At 38.6% G+C, this 17,002-nt stretch overlaps 14 protein-coding genes across 14 annotated transcripts; 8 read left to right on the top strand and 6 right to left on the bottom strand.

Annotated features, from left to right (window-relative positions):
• Positions 1–52: 52 nt before the first annotated feature.
• TIF34 (translation initiation factor eIF3 subunit i) lies at positions 53–1,093 on the bottom strand (the record flags this gene model as incomplete). Its single annotated transcript, XM_002494678.1, has 1 exon — positions 53–1,093. The coding sequence occupies one exon, from the start codon at positions 1,091–1,093 to the stop codon at positions 53–55; it is 1,041 nt and encodes a 346-aa protein (XP_002494723.1).
• Positions 1,094–1,630: 537 nt separating this feature from the next.
• On the bottom strand, positions 1,631–2,449 carry ZYRO0A08162g (carboxymethylenebutenolidase; the record flags this gene model as incomplete). The annotated part of the gene is made up of 1 exon (XM_002494677.1): positions 1,631–2,449. One exon carries the CDS (start codon positions 2,447–2,449, stop codon positions 1,631–1,633), a length of 819 nt encoding a protein of 272 aa, XP_002494722.1.
• A 284-nt stretch (positions 2,450–2,733) lies between these two features.
• Positions 2,734–3,282, top strand: ZYRO0A08140g (uncharacterized protein; the record flags this gene model as incomplete). The annotated part of the gene is made up of 1 exon (XM_002494676.1): positions 2,734–3,282. The coding sequence occupies one exon, from the start codon at positions 2,734–2,736 to the stop codon at positions 3,280–3,282; it is 549 nt and encodes a 182-aa protein (XP_002494721.1).
• Positions 3,283–3,612: 330 nt separating this feature from the next.
• Positions 3,613–4,239, top strand: ZYRO0A08118g (uncharacterized protein; the record flags this gene model as incomplete). The annotated part of the gene is made up of 1 exon (XM_002494675.1): positions 3,613–4,239. One exon carries the CDS (start codon positions 3,613–3,615, stop codon positions 4,237–4,239), a length of 627 nt encoding a protein of 208 aa, XP_002494720.1.
• Positions 4,240–4,611: 372 nt separating this feature from the next.
• Positions 4,612–5,019, top strand: LDO16 (Ldo16p; the record flags this gene model as incomplete). Its single annotated transcript, XM_002494674.1, has 1 exon — positions 4,612–5,019. One exon carries the CDS (start codon positions 4,612–4,614, stop codon positions 5,017–5,019), a length of 408 nt encoding a protein of 135 aa, XP_002494719.1.
• Positions 5,020–5,183: 164 nt separating this feature from the next.
• Positions 5,184–6,014, top strand: SWP1 (dolichyl-diphosphooligosaccharide-protein glycotransferase; the record flags this gene model as incomplete). The annotated part of the gene is made up of 1 exon (XM_002494673.1): positions 5,184–6,014. The coding sequence occupies one exon, from the start codon at positions 5,184–5,186 to the stop codon at positions 6,012–6,014; it is 831 nt and encodes a 276-aa protein (XP_002494718.1).
• Positions 6,015–6,069: 55 nt separating this feature from the next.
• IMP1 (endopeptidase catalytic subunit IMP1) lies at positions 6,070–6,642 on the bottom strand (the record flags this gene model as incomplete). Its single annotated transcript, XM_002494672.1, has 1 exon — positions 6,070–6,642. The coding sequence occupies one exon, from the start codon at positions 6,640–6,642 to the stop codon at positions 6,070–6,072; it is 573 nt and encodes a 190-aa protein (XP_002494717.1).
• An 88-nt stretch (positions 6,643–6,730) lies between these two features.
• On the bottom strand, positions 6,731–7,585 carry SRL4 (Srl4p; the record flags this gene model as incomplete). Its single annotated transcript, XM_002494671.1, has 1 exon — positions 6,731–7,585. The coding sequence occupies one exon, from the start codon at positions 7,583–7,585 to the stop codon at positions 6,731–6,733; it is 855 nt and encodes a 284-aa protein (XP_002494716.1).
• Positions 7,586–8,076: 491 nt separating this feature from the next.
• Positions 8,077–8,814, top strand: LUC7 (Luc7p; the record flags this gene model as incomplete). The annotated part of the gene is made up of 1 exon (XM_002494670.1): positions 8,077–8,814. One exon carries the CDS (start codon positions 8,077–8,079, stop codon positions 8,812–8,814), a length of 738 nt encoding a protein of 245 aa, XP_002494715.1.
• Positions 8,815–8,955: 141 nt separating this feature from the next.
• YIM1 (Yim1p) lies at positions 8,956–10,050 on the top strand (the record flags this gene model as incomplete). Its single annotated transcript, XM_002494669.1, has 1 exon — positions 8,956–10,050. One exon carries the CDS (start codon positions 8,956–8,958, stop codon positions 10,048–10,050), a length of 1,095 nt encoding a protein of 364 aa, XP_002494714.1.
• Positions 10,051–10,278: 228 nt separating this feature from the next.
• ZYRO0A07964g (FG-nucleoporin ASM4) lies at positions 10,279–11,706 on the top strand (the record flags this gene model as incomplete). Its single annotated transcript, XM_002494668.1, has 1 exon — positions 10,279–11,706. One exon carries the CDS (start codon positions 10,279–10,281, stop codon positions 11,704–11,706), a length of 1,428 nt encoding a protein of 475 aa, XP_002494713.1.
• A 72-nt stretch (positions 11,707–11,778) lies between these two features.
• Positions 11,779–13,314, bottom strand: NUR1 (Nur1p; the record flags this gene model as incomplete). The annotated part of the gene is made up of 1 exon (XM_002494667.1): positions 11,779–13,314. The coding sequence occupies one exon, from the start codon at positions 13,312–13,314 to the stop codon at positions 11,779–11,781; it is 1,536 nt and encodes a 511-aa protein (XP_002494712.1).
• A 130-nt stretch (positions 13,315–13,444) lies between these two features.
• RIM13 (Rim13p) lies at positions 13,445–15,535 on the bottom strand (the record flags this gene model as incomplete). The annotated part of the gene is made up of 1 exon (XM_002494666.1): positions 13,445–15,535. The coding sequence occupies one exon, from the start codon at positions 15,533–15,535 to the stop codon at positions 13,445–13,447; it is 2,091 nt and encodes a 696-aa protein (XP_002494711.1).
• A 177-nt stretch (positions 15,536–15,712) lies between these two features.
• RAM1 (protein farnesyltransferase) lies at positions 15,713–16,981 on the top strand (the record flags this gene model as incomplete). The annotated part of the gene is made up of 1 exon (XM_002494665.1): positions 15,713–16,981. One exon carries the CDS (start codon positions 15,713–15,715, stop codon positions 16,979–16,981), a length of 1,269 nt encoding a protein of 422 aa, XP_002494710.1.
• Positions 16,982–17,002: the final 21 nt, after the last annotated feature.

The following is a 17,002-nucleotide window of genomic DNA, read 5'->3' as shown; positions in this document are numbered from 1 at the left end:
AATAGTAGTATACAGTTAGTAGTAATTGCAGTAATTGTAGTGAAAAGTAAAATTAAGCTGCAAGCATATGTTCTTTAGCTTCTGCTGCCTTTTCGACTTCATACTTGAAATCGTAATAACTCTTTTCAAAATGATGTATACGTACGAAACCATCTTCCGCACCTGAAGTATATGAAGTTCCCTGAGGATTAACTGCAACACAGTTTAATGGACCAAAGTGACCTCTTACTCTACCCACTTCTTCTTCAAAAATCTTATGATAAAAACGAGCTTCAAATTTACCCTCTCTAGCGGCAGTTGTTGTAACATCACGAGCAGCTTGACCACCACCTAGAATGACAAAGTCTTTTAGAGGTGTGATGCAAGCACTGTTTAATGGACAATCAGCCTCATACTTCTTCAAAACTTGTAATTGATCCACATCAACAATATAAGAGTTTGAATCTCTTGAAGATGTGATAAAATAGGAACGGTCTGGTGAAAATTGGATGTCACTTACGTTACCCTTATGCAAAGGTAATGATCCACAGAATTCGTAATTCTTTGTAGTATCATACTTACTGATACTACCATCCTTATGTCCCACAAGGATATATTTACCTTCAGAAGACCAACCTGCAACTTGGGCTGCCGCAAGACCTTCATGGGTTTCAATACGTGCCACTGGTTCTTCCACGAATTCTAAGACTTGGTGAGTCTTTGGATCTCTTTTAATCTCATAAATATTGACAGACCCCACATATTTCATAACATCATCTAAAATGGCTAAAACGTAACGACCACATGGTGAGAATTCAACCCATTTAACTGGAACTGGGGATTTCCATGTATGAACAGTTTTACCGTCACTTACATTCCAAACTTTAACACTGTAATCGGCACTACCTGTTGTACATAGTTGTGTATATTGGTCAACATCAATAGACCAGATAGAACCTTGGTGACCCTCTAACGTACCTAATCTCTCACCGTTAATTGAAAACCACACACTGGCAACATTATCCTTCGAACATGAAAATACTAAATCACCTTCACGATTGTACTTCACTTGGGTAATGGGACGTTCATGCCCCACTAACATAATAGGTCTCATGGCGATTTAAATTGATTTTTGGTACTATTTTAATAGACTCTTCAGAGCTATATAGGCGTACTCATCTCTGTATTGTAGGTAATACCTTTGAATAATACTTGAAAATTTTTTTCAAATCGATCGAAATACGTGCGGGTAACCACACCGATAAAAGAATAATAATGATAATATTCAAAAATTAATATTCAAAATATTAGAAGGTTGGAACGTAATGTTGAATGGTTTTCATAACTTTCAAAATGGTTTGTAAATTTTTCTGATTTTTCCACAATTTTTTTCTGTCCAAATAGTGGAATAATGGGCAATTTAGCACTGATAATAGAATTATTTGAAAAATGGTTTAAAATACGTAGGAATGAGATTCTTCATAATTCGAAAGACAGATAGAGGGGATGATCCAATCAATCAATTTTAGTTATACATCTACTTACTTTCAATTTTTTTGACGAGGTATAGTGATCCACAATTCTTCAATTCCTTCGATTTTTCTCCCAAAAAATTTGGTCTTTTATAAAATTCCCATAGCTGATATTCTCTCTAACAGACATGCTTTAGTTCACCACGTTCTGGTACGAATTCTCCCAAAGTTAAATTCAATTTACGGTTGAATTGCTCGAACAAAAACCCTAAACATGAATCGGTAATTTCTGCATCGTATCTGCCCTTACTAGATTCATCACGAATGAAGGCATGTTGAGCAGCATGAACCTCCAGAAAACTGAATGCAACTCCAGATTTTCTCAACTGGTCTCTAATCAAATCGCGACCCTCTGGTGGAACATGAGTATCCCAAGTACCAAAGATTAACACCAATTCCTGGTCCGCATTTGCCTCTTGTGAAACTCTTTGTAAAGTATCGTCATTTTTACCCAATCCAAGTGTCTTGGAGTGAACATCTGTGGGGAAGAAGCATGTTGCACATGTAACCCTCTTGTCCAATAGCGCCCTAAAGGCTAAGTGACCACCAAGGCACATACCAGTGGCACCAATTCTACCACCAAATTGTGGCAGTCTGTAAAGCAAATCAACACAGAGTCTGTTATCCTCATCGTAGGACTCAAGAGGTTTCTTAATCTTGTATTCATTACCATCATCGGTACCCTTAGCATCATAGGCAAGTGGACCAGGTGAAACGAAATTGTGATAGATGTCGGGAGCTGCTACTACGTAGCCCTTTGATGCAATTTTTTGAGCAAATCGACGAACAGGTCCAGTTACTTGGTAAATTTCACTGTATAAAACAACACCAGGGAATTTAGCATGAGGATATCCATGAACCTTAGGGGTGAAAATATAGACACGTAAATCAGTGCCATAAGACGTTTTAACGTCTTCAAAAGTTTCTGTGATCAACATTTCGACTTTTGCCTGTGTATTTTTGGTGGGCTTTTTTGAGATGATTTATTGACATATTTACAAAAGGTGTCTCTTATTATACACTCTTACTCGAATGACAAAACAACGAATGCAGTGCCTTAGGCGTAACTAAGAAGGGACAAAGGTGCAGGATCCAAGTCAATGATGGATCGTATTGTCATCACCATATTTGGCAGAACCCAAATCATCAGACGCCAATTGCTAAGAACCCATCTGCTGCTGCTGTGAGACCTGGGTTCATCTATATCTATACCTATGAGCACATGTACCATTCATTGGTAACAAGAAGTGTAGCAGACATCGATTGGCTATATTTGGACGAATCAATACTTAGTGCTCGCGGCAAAAGGCGTCATTGGTCAAGTAACGATCAGATTCTTTGCAAAATTGGCATGACTACTAGATCAAGTGTCAATACTAGATTGCTAGAATGGCAGAATACTTGTAAACATCCAGTAATAAACTTGACACCTGAAAGAATACATTTGCTGTACGAATCTGGTCGAAATTCCAGGACTTTGACCAAAATTCTGAGTAAATTATCCCTAAATGGATCCAAAGTACGGCCATCCAATCCAAAATTGCAAACCTATAATAATGGTGGGTTCTACACAAACGGCAAAGGTCCCAAAACACTCGCTATGATTGAAAATACTATCCACAGGCAACTCTGGCAGCGATACGGTCAAGGATTAATTTGGTGCTATGGTTGTGATCCCGAAGGTCATACCAGGCATAAGGAATGGTTCAGAGTTCCAATAAAGGACTTACCATTGCTAGCAAGATACATTGATAGGGTATGTGGTGGATGACCGGGGCAGTAGTGCTATTTTACAATAATCAATGCATATAATTACATAACAGAGGCGTTTGATAAGAAAAATTTACGATCTTGGTATCGAAACAATCCTAAAAATCTAGCCGTCTAAATCCCATCATTTTAAAATTCCTCGAAATACTATTTTATATAGCTATTATCCATTACCTCTCATCGATCTCGTTATTTTAATTAAAAAGTGACGGATCTCGGTATCCCACACCATGAAATATAAAAACTTTGAACGGTAAACAACTATTCTAACTAAGTATCTTCACGAAAGAAACAACTCGTAGAACTATAGTCTATAAGATTCAAATTCGCAATGGGAGTAAATACCACACCTAAATTTAAAGAGAGGAACAGTAACTCGTTTCGCAAGTTGCAGAAGTCCCAGGGTAAGTCGCAAGAACCGGAACCGATCAAGTCCAATTTAAAGCTGAATTCGACAGCACATATGAAGTTTGCCGCCCTGCCAGATAGAGAAGCGGAAAATTCGAAGCAACCATTTTCACCTATTATCGACGTTAAGTTTTCACCAAGACCATCTGAGAGTTCAGGGGCATCGGCGGCTAAACCTTTATCACTCAAGGAGCAGATCAAGACTTTAGAACCAATTAACGAGATACCAAACGAGAAAGTTGAAAAATTGGCTGATTCCATTAAAGGACCGTTTACAGAATCTGAAGTACAAGAACTTTTGTTGAGTTATACTTATACTAGTGGTATGATTGATGGCGGTGGATCAGGCTCTACAGTTGCCGGCAAACGCGGAGCTTATCTAAAGTCACAGCTTCGCAAAAAATGGACTTCAGTGGCCCTAAAAGCTGTTGATTCGATCGACAAACTGCAATCAAAATTATACGAGTATTTTTGGTTAGGTGCCATTTATTTGAACGTTTGGTTCCCTAAATTAACTTCATTCGTCAGGTATGTGCTTGATTGCTCATAAAATTATTCAAACCTCGATTAGACTTATTTTACTAACTACTGTCTACATGAATGGGATGGAGATAATTTGACGTGATCGATGCCTATAAGTGTTTCAGCCGCACGACGCAAAAACAATATGGGTATACAAGGCACGTATCACTAGAATTTTTCCTTCCCTAATATTTATTACAGTGATTTATTTGCAGCAAATTCCGGAATATCGTCATTCACTGGCAATTACGTTTTACCATCTTGTCAAAGATCAGCAGGTTTAGTTAGAAGCGGGTTCGTCAAATTGGTGACAAGATTTCAAAAGAAACCTTATTCTACGACTTTTATTGTAATTGTGGTGGCAATAAACTCGGTACCTCTCTTCATTTTCATTACACTCATGGCAACACTTTCGTCTGTCTATTTTTTAATCTATTTTGTGTCATTTTTGGCCATTGCAGCTGTCGCCAGTTTCTTTATCATACCGCTATTAGGAATATCATTCCTATTTGCATCAGCAGTGGTAGTATTTGGGTTTCTAAGTGATATTACATTTAAATTTGCCCAATCATTATACATTAAGACTGATCACCGTCTAAAATCTACTTTGAGCAAGATGGGTAATCAAAAAAAGGGTACTAACAATTCGCAGGCTGGTAATTCACCACCACCAACACCACAACCATCAGTGGAACCACAATTAGGACCCAATGCCAATGTTTGGGATGCGCCCGGTGCTGAAACCAGTACTACAAGCGCTATCGCTCGTTCACTGGAGGCGCGAGAAGACGTGCGGGTAACAAACTAGAGCATTGGTTCATTGGACACGTTCATCCAAAGACCAAATGTGCCTTTATATTATCATTATAAACATATTTGAATTGAATTATAATAGTAAAAAAAAAGGGAAAATAAGCACAATCGCTAAGAAGTGAGCTTTCAGTAGATTTTTTTTTTTTATCCAAAGCTCTGATGAAATTTTTGAAAGCCCTAGGTCTACTTGCTTTGGCTTCATGGGGTCAAGCCTTGACCATCAAGGATGCCAATTTTGCCTTCCCCGATACTGATACAAGAGGGATTATGGTGGGACCTATTGATCATGAAACGAAGAAATTGAATAAACCATTGACTTTGGATACTTTAGACCAAACTGTAGAATTGAATTTTGCTTCAGATTCAAGACTTACACAAGCAACTCTTTTGTTAGGTTTACCAGATCGTGGACTAGAACAAGCCATCCAAGCAACTTTAACCGAGAATCAAGGTTTGCTTCTTTACAGAGTCAGAATTCCAATAAATCAACTTTCCCAACATTTGTTGCATCTAGCCGTGAATGAAAAGCAACTGTTAGCAGGATCGCTGGTGTTAGCTAATGAAGACGAAGGATTCTTACTGTCCCTATTCGATATTAAATTGGATGTTAATGAAACTGCATTTGAATACGTCAAGCCTGAGAGATTGGAGGCAAAACCAGAAATTCATCACGTATTCAATGCTGAACCTCAGACCGTTCCTTGGTCATTTGCTCAAATCTTTTCATTTCTAATTGTATTAGTCACATTTGGATTAGTCGTTAGCTGGATGAGTGCTGGTGCTTTGACATGGAGCGGTTTGCCAAAGGGTTTGAACACAATTTATTTCTTGGCATTTGTCGGTTCAGTTATCGGATTCGAATTTATCTTTGTCCGCTACTATACCGGTACTAGCATCTTTGAAACTTTGAGATGCACCTTCCTTTTGTCAATTCCATCTTTATGGTTAGGTACCCACTTTCTAAGAAGCTGGGGCAAAGAATTGCGTTAATCAATTGCTAATACTACTAGTAAACTACTGTATAGAAAAAAGAAATAGAGAAACGTCAATCTTCATTTACAAAACTGTTGCCGATTTTTCTAAATCCCCAGAAATTGCCTTTGGATCCACTCCAGAAGGGTTGATTAAAATCATTAGCGGCCACTATCTTACCTCTTATTAGCCCCATAGGCAAGGAATTATAAGTCCTTGAATCTAAAGAATGTGAAAGGTTGTCTCCTGTAACCCAAACATGACCCTTTGGAACTTTAATATATGTATTAAAGTTTTCGTCCTCATCAATTTCGTCTACATCACTCGGTAGTCTATCTAGTTGAGTACCCATACTTGGATCTACTAATATGACATCTCCTGGCATACCAGTTATCCTTTTGCAGACTCTATGATCTGGATCACTTGGTTTAACTGCTACTATACAATCCCCCATCTTACAATTCTTACCATCCTTATATTTCTTAAAGGCATGTACGTAGTCATTAGAGGCAGCTAGTGTTGGTAACATCGACTCACCTCTTGTCTCTGTAAATTCATAGACATAGGTATGTATTATGTGAACAAAGCATACAGCCCTAACAGCATAGGATCCAGTCTTCAACCAGGCTTGTATAGTGGAATTCATCGACGTACTTTACTTCGTTTAGTTGTATTTCAGTTTTCACGAAAGGTTTAATCGATAACTAACCTTAATACTGTATACAAAATACTATTCACTGTTTCCACTTAGATACCATATTACTGAATCTACAGCTACCAGAGGCACTCACTTTAAAAGCGGTTAGAGGTGAATCGTCTATTCTTAGTAGTACGTCACCTTTCCTACCGTCATGTAGACAGTCGATGAGTTGTTGAGATAGACAAGATGTCGATTGATTCCATATAAGGTAATCCTTACTGAATGGCAGAAAGACTAATAGAGTCTTATAATGGACTTTTTTGTGTCTACTGGATTTTAACTCAGAAGTCAATGAATCGTGGAATTGATTGAGGGCGGCCTTAGAAGAGACGTAATGAGATGCCTGTTCTGGGACGTTTAAAGTCAAGATAGAACTTAAATTGACCAGATAATAGTCTTGACTTTTATTTCCAGTCAAACAAACACTTTGAGGGACCAATTGCTCGAGGAAGAACTTTGTGGCAATCATTACATTCGTCAAATTGGCCGCTACACATTCTTTGAACTGATCGATCGATTCATCTAGAGGACTCAAAGGCTCTTCCATTTGATAGACACTTTTGAAATCCCTTTGTACATTATTAATCAGAATGGTAATCGGTTGGACCAGAGATTTTACCGCTTGCATGGCTTCTTGCACACTGTGGGTTTCTGCAAAGCTCTTACAAGGAATAAATGTATAGCATTTGCCCATTAGCGGGATACTAGTGTCCTGTGTGTCCACATTAATCACTTTTATCTCGTTTTGACACAATTGTGTACATATGTCTTTACCTAGACCGTTGGAACCGCCTAGGATGAGAACTGTATCAGTAGATTCTAGTTTCTTTCCACTTCCAACGATACCATAAATTAAATTGGCAAACTTATACAACTTTTGAGAGATCATAGTCTTTGGTTTACTTATTGTGTCGTTATCATTGATGGTGAAGGCGACATTAATATTGAAAATATCGATTATACTATATGTACATAAAATATTCGAAAATGCATAGTCAAACTATGTTAGAGAATTTAGAAATAAGAGTTATCGTATCGATTCGACAGAAGAGGTAGAATTAAGATAAAATCAGACAACATCTTCTGGAAGCTTTTGAATAAATCATTTTGCAAGTACAAGTAAAAATGCAATAACTTACAAAATAAAATGCGTGTAGCAAATTCAAAGGTATCTTAAAATACTTGACAATTTCAAGAATATTACAAAATATATTAAAACAGCTATGATGCTGGTTCCTTTCGTAAAGTATTAGTGTGTCGTCGTTTCCTCATTGGTATTTTCTGTCATTGACACCGCGCTCAACAATGGTATTAAACCAACACCTTAACCATAACTATCAAGAAGCATCGTAAACTATTAAGATATTTGGAAAGCTGATAATGGGTTCTTCAGCTACTGAACAACGTAAGCTGCTCAAGCAGCTAATGGGCAGGGACCCTAACAAAATTCAAAATAGGCCCAGTTACGGTTACAAACGGAGAGACCTCGGACTATACGATCCAAAGATCTGTAAATCGTACCTGGTTGGTGAATGTCCCTACGATTTGTTTCAAGGAACTAAGCAGAGTATGGGTAGATGTCCACAAATCCATTTAGCTAAACACAAGTTGCAATATGAGAGGGAGAGAAAACGCGGTAAACAATTCCCAGAATTCGAACAAGAGTACTATGCTATCTTACACAAGTTCATTTACGATTGTAATGGCCAAGTTGCTATAGCACTAAAGAAATTGGAACATACTCCAGAGGAACGCGCTAGGATTCAAGAAGTGACTTCAGAACTAGATGTCTTGGACAGTAGAATTGGACTCATGATTCAGGAGATAGAATCTCTGATTAGAGCTAACGAAGTGTCACAAGCTATGATTCAAGCCAGAAATTTACAGGAATTACAATCCAAGAGGGTAGAAGTGGGTAAGAAAGTAAAAAACATGACGGAAAATGTTGGCCAGAGTGCTCAACAGAAACTTCAAGTCTGTGAAGTATGTGGTGCATATCTTTCGAGATTGGATACCGATAGAAGATTAGCGGATCATTTCATGGGTAAAATTCATTTAGGATACGTCAAAATGAGAAGTGAATTGGACTCAATGGATCAACGATTGAAGAACTCATAAGTCTATGACGACGTACCATGAGCGTTACCCTGAACAAGAAAGGCTTATGTGATATGGAAGATCTTAACGGGCTCGATAGAACCAACGAAGTATACAAACAGTTGGATAATTTCGAGAGGCCTGGTAGTTCCCATAATCATAATGAGTAAAGTTATCAACCGTGCCGTTACATTTATCAATAACAAAACTCCTGCGACGATTACTACCAAGGAACTTGATTTGGATCGCTGCTTCAAGGATACGGAAATTGTCATTAAGATCCATGCCGCTTCTCTGAACCCTATCGATGTAATGGTTCATAACCTTGCATTTAAACTACCGTTTAATTCTAGCCCCAAGACTTTTTCTCGAGACTATGCTGGTGTTATTGTAAAAGCAGGTGATAAAGTAGATCCCGAATGGAAAATCAATGACAGAGTTGTAGGAAATTTCGCTCACATATATGGTGAACAAGGTACGTTAAGTGACTATTTGATTTTAGATCCAAGTGTGCAGAAGGCTATTGCTCACATTCACGATACCACCAAATTGGACACCAAATACGATCCTTTCACCTTAAACGCCGCATGGCCATTAGTGTTTGGTACTGCTCACACGGCACTATTTGATTATGGCCAAAAACTGGGTCCTGATTCCAAAATTTTGGTCATTGGTGCGTCTACTTCAGTGTCTTATGCATTGGTCCACATAGCCAAGAATGTTTTAAATGTAGGGACCGTCGTTGGTATTTGTTCAAGTCAATCTTTTGAACACAATAAAGCTGCTGGCTTCGATCATTTGGTTCCTTACGATCAGGGCCCTTTGACCGAAGAAGTGGGTAAACTGCTAGTGGGCACTTTGAGAAATGAAAAGTTCGACCTAATCTTTGATTCTGTCGGTAACAATGATTTCTTCCCTGTCATGGACAAATTTTTGAAGCCCAAATCTGAGAATTCATACTACATTAGCATTTCCGGTGATTACAAGAACAATTTCAACAAACATCCATTTAACATATCAAGCGCTCGTTCTTTATTCAGGGCAGCTAACCCCTTCAGAGGTTACAACTACGCACTCGAGACGCTGCCCTGTAAAAGAGAGTACATGGATCTAGGTGCCAAATTAATTGCAGATGGCAAGTATGCTCCCAAGATTGATTCCGTCTACAATTTCGATGATTATCAAAAGGCCATGGACAGGTTAAAGTCTAACAAGGCTAAAGGTAAGGTGGTTATAAAAATCAATGGAGAAAAATGATTCAATTGAAATAAATATTGTTAGTGAAAACCTATTTTTATTTTTATTCTTGTATAATTTCAATGCTAAGTTCCTCTATTATTTCATTACCCGAAATTTTTCATTTAATATGCAATATAGAAGAATCAAACGTAAAGTATTCAAGACAATTTCGACATCGTGAAAACAGGTGGAAAAGGGCTTGAATCTGCGATCTGCCTAGGTTGTATCAATTATTAGCTTGCACTAATGTTTGCCACACAAAACCCAAGTGCAAACGGTAGTAGATTTGCCAATGTTTCAGTGAATTTCCCACAACAACAACCTCAGCAACTACAACAACAAAATCCATATCAACCTTTAAATCCAACTACAACCTCTCAGCAACAACCCCAGTCACTTCTAAGTGTAAGTGGTAGCTCTACAAACGGATTACAGACCCAAAGAGAACCAGAATGGTTCAACAATCCAAAGAAAAGGGCTATTCCACAATCGATAGTTAAGAGAACCACCAAGAGATCCCCATCTGCAGATTCTTCACAAGCAGATAACGACAGTGGTTCATCTACAGTACGCTCTGGGTTTAACAGTATTGCATTTGGTACAAAGAGAAATGCTGGTGGATTTCAATCTTCACAAATTGCCAAACCTACAACTAACGTTGAAAAGAATACTGGCATTCTAATAGATTCTAATGAGGCTCCACCAAGTATATCGCTTTACGATTGGCAAAGGGAAGATGAATTCGGTACTACTTTACCACAATTGAATTCTAATTCGCTTTTACCCAATGACACTCAAGTTGCATCTCAGTCTTCATCATCTAGCATTAAAAAAGGTATCAGCACTGGTACTGAATTCAATGCATTTGATAAAGGTTCGGTTGCGAAAACCAACACTCAAATCAGACCTGAGAGTGGTGGTAATGATGTTGGTGAAAATTTAGGACAAACTCATAATGAAAGTGCAGTTATTGTATTTGGATATCCAGAATCGATTTCAAATTTGATAATTACTCATTTCTCTAAATTTGGCTACATTCTAGAAGATTTTGAAGTGCTAAGAAGTTCATCTGGTATAAATACTGCAACTCTAAGACTTCACGGTTCAAAACCAGGTAGAAAATATCCAATTTTTACTGGTGACGGTTGGGTAAAACTAACTTATGATTCGCCGCCTTCAGCTTTGCGTGCTTTAGAAGAGAACGGCCTTGTTTACGGGGGATCTCTAATTGGTTGCGTTCCTTACAACAAAAGAGCAGTGGAACAATTGGCTTCTTGTAAGATTGAAAAGGAAGATGATATTGGCAATTTGAACTTTTCCGTAGCTCCCTCAACTTTAGCTGACAATGGTCCTGATGTATTTGAAAATGGTGAAGATGTATCAAGTGTAACTAGCCCTCAACAATTTGTCAATGGTAAGCAAGATAGAAAAGGTCTTTCACCAACGAAGAATACTGCCAACAATCTACTAGATCATTCTAAAGTCGCACACCCTACGCGAAGACTCGATATCAAAGATGGAAAATCTCTGTTTGTTCATAACGGCGCCGCTGACAATCATTACTTTTTAAGAAGTCTTGAGCAAAAGATGCGACAACAGGAGGAGAATAACCGGAAACAATCTAGTGTTTTGCATAAGGTGAATAATTGGCTATTTGGCTGGAACGAATTGTAATCCCGTCCAATTTACTCTTAACTATATGTTGTGTTCTAATTAATTTCTATACAGAACTTTGAAAACTAATATTTAAGCATCCGAATCCCCATTATGCCTCCTTATGGGGCTTTGAGAATCAGAAGATCGATCCAACGATTTGAAGTTCTCAATGGGTTGTCGTAATGGACTCCTAGAATTGCCTCTGTGGAATAATTCTTCCCGTTCTCCTAAAGAAGGCCTTGTGTTTAGGAATGGAGATCTATCAGGTCTCATTAACGGTGTCGACATTCCAGATGTCGATGACACTAACGGCGAATATTGACCAGGACGGGGACTTATTCTCGAAGGATGGTACCTCGTCGGGCTTACTTCTCTGCTGTGAAAGTAAGGACGATGCGCTACATCCCTCATGATCATATTTCTCTGATACCAATATGGATCCCTGTGAAGTAAATCCCCAGCAGCATAGGGCGCTGTCCTTATCACATTGTGTGTAGTTCCCTCTGTCTGTAAATCCTCAAATTCTTTGGTTGATGGGTTAAAGGTTTCTGTTATCAATTCTCCTGTTAGAGAATGTGTTTGGAAAATGTGAGATCTGTTTGTAGTCAATGCAGGATAAAATTTAACCATTCCATCACCATGGGGTGTGCAGTCTATAGCAACATCTTGAACCTTTTTAGACATTCGAGGTTTAACAAACTTAGCTTCTACTTCAGCTAGATTTGCGCTGGCAATGACGGATTCATGCACAAGCCTGTTGCCGTAACAATCAATTACTAAACGGTGAAGAACCCACTGATGGACGATCACCGCGATCAAAGTAAGGAATGAAACTTCTGTAAACAATAGAAAGACGACGGCCGTAGGGGCAAAGGAGACGAAAAGCATGGTTATGAATTGCGAAGGTGTCCATTTGAATAATTTATAATGTATATCACCATCGTCATCATCCCTATCATCAGTACTCCCCTCTTTATCCTTAGTTCCATTCCAAAAATACCGTAGGGAGGACCATAGAGATCCATCATCATCATCCTGTCCCAATTTTTGTAAAGAAGCCTTAGTAACGTTCCTCAGATGAGGTCCCTTTTTCAAATAAAATAGACAATACATCTTAAAATTCCCCCAAAAAAATTTATAGGTAATGAAACCATTGGTAAATGTGAGAAGCACAATACAAATATCGAAAAATTTTCCCAACCTTCCCAAAAACCTGTAGTATACGTTCCCAACGGATTGATTTTTATCATTGGTGAAATGGTACAAATACTCATATTTCTTCAACATCTCAGATTTCGAAAGATCAAAGTGGTCAGTTTTCTCATTAATCCTACTCAAATTGGGCTTAATCAAACTCAATTGAAGTAATCTGACCACATAAAATGCAAAAGTAAAAAAATTTCCCAAAGGTTGAGCCAATGTAATAGACTTAGAATCCCAATCAATAGTCTCTATAGCCTCATTTAAAGCGATATTCCAATCAGAAGGATGTGTGTTGAAGAGTCCTAGAAATACACTAAACCAACCACGGTTATCACCATCAACTCTATCGAATCCATCATCTTCGGGCAACAAATCAGCTGTATTCACAGAGACAGAGACGTCTTTCGAAATACGCAGTGACATGGACAAAATGAACACCTCCAAATCCAAATCTAGCTCCAAATGACAATCCTTTTTTTTTTCAATTACTTTTCCCTTTAGACTGATGGTGAAGTCGTAGTACCTTTAGAGATTGATGAGCTTTGAGGACCCTTTAACAATAACGTCCGTCGATCATGATTTTCTTAGAGGAACCGATACACATAGTGAAATGAGATGAACTCAAATCTGTTTCAGGTCCATCAAAATCGATTACTAGGATATATTGAGCTGGTCCCGTAGATTTCCAGTCATCAATTACCATACCACCTGGAGCTGGAGGTTGGGAAAATTGTGCACTGCGAAGGGGGTTACCACATTTATCGCAGACAGCCAAACGCATTCTCATCAATGATGAGAACGTTGGGGGAACCACACGTATGAAACAGGTAGTATTTGTCGATGTAGCAAACGGGATTAGTACTTTGTTCTTTGTACAAGGTATTTTCCTTTCCAATTGGAACGGCAGACCACCAAATTGCATATAAATTTGTTTAATCTGAATATGGGGCAATAATAATTGATCATCACTTGGTGATACTTGTAATCTATAAGAGTGCTCTGATTTGTTGGAGTAAGAAGAGCACACCAATTTGTAAGGAACATTGGTCGAGAGTAGAACGAAAGACTTGTCGTACCTCTGCTGAGTATAGTTGGGATCTGCAAAAATGGGCTTTTGCAAAGAATGGTCTTTCAGATGGTATAATTGAAGATTCACCATATCTTGACAGTTTTCCGAGAGTAGCTGCAAGTTTAGGGGAAACTGTCTAGCCTCAGAATGAACAATTTCTAATTGGAAAGTGGGATTTTTGTAGTAGAATGGCGATCCCATGTAGCATTGTTCTAAATTATTGGCTTTACATTCTAAAATCTTGGTACATTTGTCCGCGCTCCATCTGACTATGTTTACTGAAGAAGAATTTGAATAAAGGTGGATTGTAAATGCATTGCTTTTAGAAGAATGACAAAAGAATCTTTTGGTCGATCTAGGGCTCAATTTCAATTTTAAAAGTTGTAACCCGATGTCACAGGCTCCTTCATGAGGCGCCCCCGCCGAAGATAAAACATCTCTGGGTAATTCCTGTAGATAGGCTATGGATTTCTCCGATTGCAAGTGAGACTCTAATAGTAACCAGACGTCTTGCTCAGAGTCTGAACCATTTTCCAGAAGAAATAATTGCTTATTCATTGCAGTATTAAATTTATCACATTTTGCAAAATTGTAAAAAAACTCTAGAGTTTTCTCAAATGCAAACAGCTTGTCTGTACACCAATTGACGTATAACTGCTCGTAATTTTCAATGAAATCCTCTAAAGCTGTTTGTAGATGTAGATATGGATCAAGGGGATCCTGCAAAACTGCTATTCCCTGACGTAGATCTACATCAATCACTGGATAATCGTGGTTTCTTATAAGAGGCGCATCAAGGTTGGTTGCTTGCTGACCAGTTCCTAGCGCTAACAAACAACTACCAGTTTTGAAACAGCTAACGGCCTCTTGAATTGAAGAGATATTGTCTGTAGATTTCACTTCTGGAACGTAACCAGTTAACAAAAATGTATCCACCGCAGTATTTGATCCAGTCGTAGCATAAGAGCCAGATTTAACCTGTAGGTAAGCCATCTCCACAATTTTATCCATTATCTTGTCACTTAGGAGACTCAATTGGTAGCCTTCATCATTTGTGGGCACTTTCGAAGTATCCACAGACACAAGCCGTCGGTCACAACCGTTAAAATGCAAATTGACGTGGTACAGATGATCATTGACTTGTTTAATTCTTGGGAAAGGAACCCTTTGATTCTTTATGCTTATCAAAGAAGCTACAAAGGAGCAATCTTCTAAATCTCGACACTGTGAAAGACCCAAAACTTCTAAGTCACCTTTCAAATGTCTTTCATAACAGTAGTGAACATTTGTATTCGAGAGACTTAAATCATTGTTCCAAGGTAAGGGACCCGCTATATCAACAGCCAGTGGGGGATAAAGTCTATCACGAAGTTTAGAAGTCAACCAGAGCAATTTTTGTTTGGGACTTAAATTGTCAGAGTCTTCTTTTAGGATTAAAACCGACTTTATCAGTTCCATATCATTACTCTTAGATGCCACCGAAATCAACCTATTGAGATCCTCCTCACGCCCTTGAAGACCATTACCTAAGTAAATCAAATGCCGTAATTCGTCCAAGAGCCTCCAATCATCCATTGGAATTCATATACCGCATTCTAAAACCTCTTAAAATGTTATAGTTGGTATGAGATTTTTGATTATAAGGATCCAATATGAAAAAATATGTTACCTTAACAAGCGACCTGGATGATGGAACAACCAGAGTGAGCCTCACAAAGACATCTTAAGCTCATTATATAAAGTTCTGGCATTATGACAAGCCAAGATAACGGTTCTAAGAACCCTGCTGCCAAGTTATTGGGTAGAAAACGGTCACCTATTGAGAGAGTTGTCCCCTCTGAGGAGGAATCATCATCAGAATCAGAACAATCCATTGTAGCTATGGTCAAAGAAATGGAAACTGAGACTACAGAGGCCCGTGATAAGCTGATTCATGAATGTAGAATACTGTTAGAAAGAGATGATTTGAACACATTAGATAAGGAGTTCCATAAAAAGTTTTTGGATTCTCCATTCTCCCACCAATTGCCGCCAGGAATGGTTGCACTGGATGCATCAGCACCTTGGCTACTTTATTGGGTAGCTAATGGTCTTCGAGTTATGAATCCGAGTTGGTTAGAGAGAGAGACTCAACGTCGTATCCAGGAGAAGGTGTTTAGAATTAATCCTCATGGGGGACCCTTTGGTGGTGGTATGGGACAACTGCCGCATCTTGCTGGTACTTATGCCATTGTTAATGCATTAGCGATCTGTGATAATACCGATGGTTGTTGGGATAAAATAAACAGGAGTTCCATTTATAATTGGTTATTGACACTGAAGAGAGAAGACGGCGGATTTCAAACCTGCTTTAGGGTCGGAGAATACGATACCAGAGGTGTATACTGTGCCATAAGTGTAGCCTCTACACTTGGTTTACTAACACAAGAGCTGTGTGAGAATGTAGTAGAATTTTTGGTTCATTGTCAAAATTACGAAGGTGGATTCGGTGGTGTACCTCATGAAGATGAAGCACACGGTGGATACACTTTCTGTGCAGTAGCTAGTTTAGCTATTTTGGGAGCTTTAGATACGATCAATGTGGAAAAATTGGCAGATTGGTGTAGTCAAAGACAATATAATGATGAGAAAGGTCTTTCAGGTCGGAGTAACAAATTGGTAGATGTCTGCTACAGTTTCTGGGTCGCTGGGACCGCAGCTATTCTAGAAGCTTATGGCCATGGTAATTGTATCGATAAAGCTGGACTCAAGGAGTATATTTTAAAATGTTGCCAAATGACTACTCGTCCAGGCATCAGAGATAAACCCGGAACTAAGCCAGATTTCTATCATACGAATTACGGACTACTGGGTGTTGCCATTACTGAAAACACTTTCCAATTGGATCCAAGTGTACCCAACGCCTTAAAGATCAACTCTTCTGCCATAAACCCTGATGATAATTCAGGACTGGAGTCTATAAACCCCGTTTACGGCCTACCCAGTAGGGATTTAGAAACATTCTACAAGCATTTCAAATAAGCATACTTCTTTATCGTATCT

The sequence above is a fragment of the Zygosaccharomyces rouxii genome (assembly GCF_000026365.1).
Source record: "Zygosaccharomyces rouxii strain CBS732 chromosome A complete sequence".
Lineage (NCBI taxonomy): Eukaryota > Fungi > Ascomycota > Saccharomycetes > Saccharomycetales > Saccharomycetaceae > Zygosaccharomyces > Zygosaccharomyces rouxii.
The sequence above is the reverse complement of the archived record's forward strand: the minus strand, read 5'-3'. Positions and strand labels throughout refer to the sequence as shown.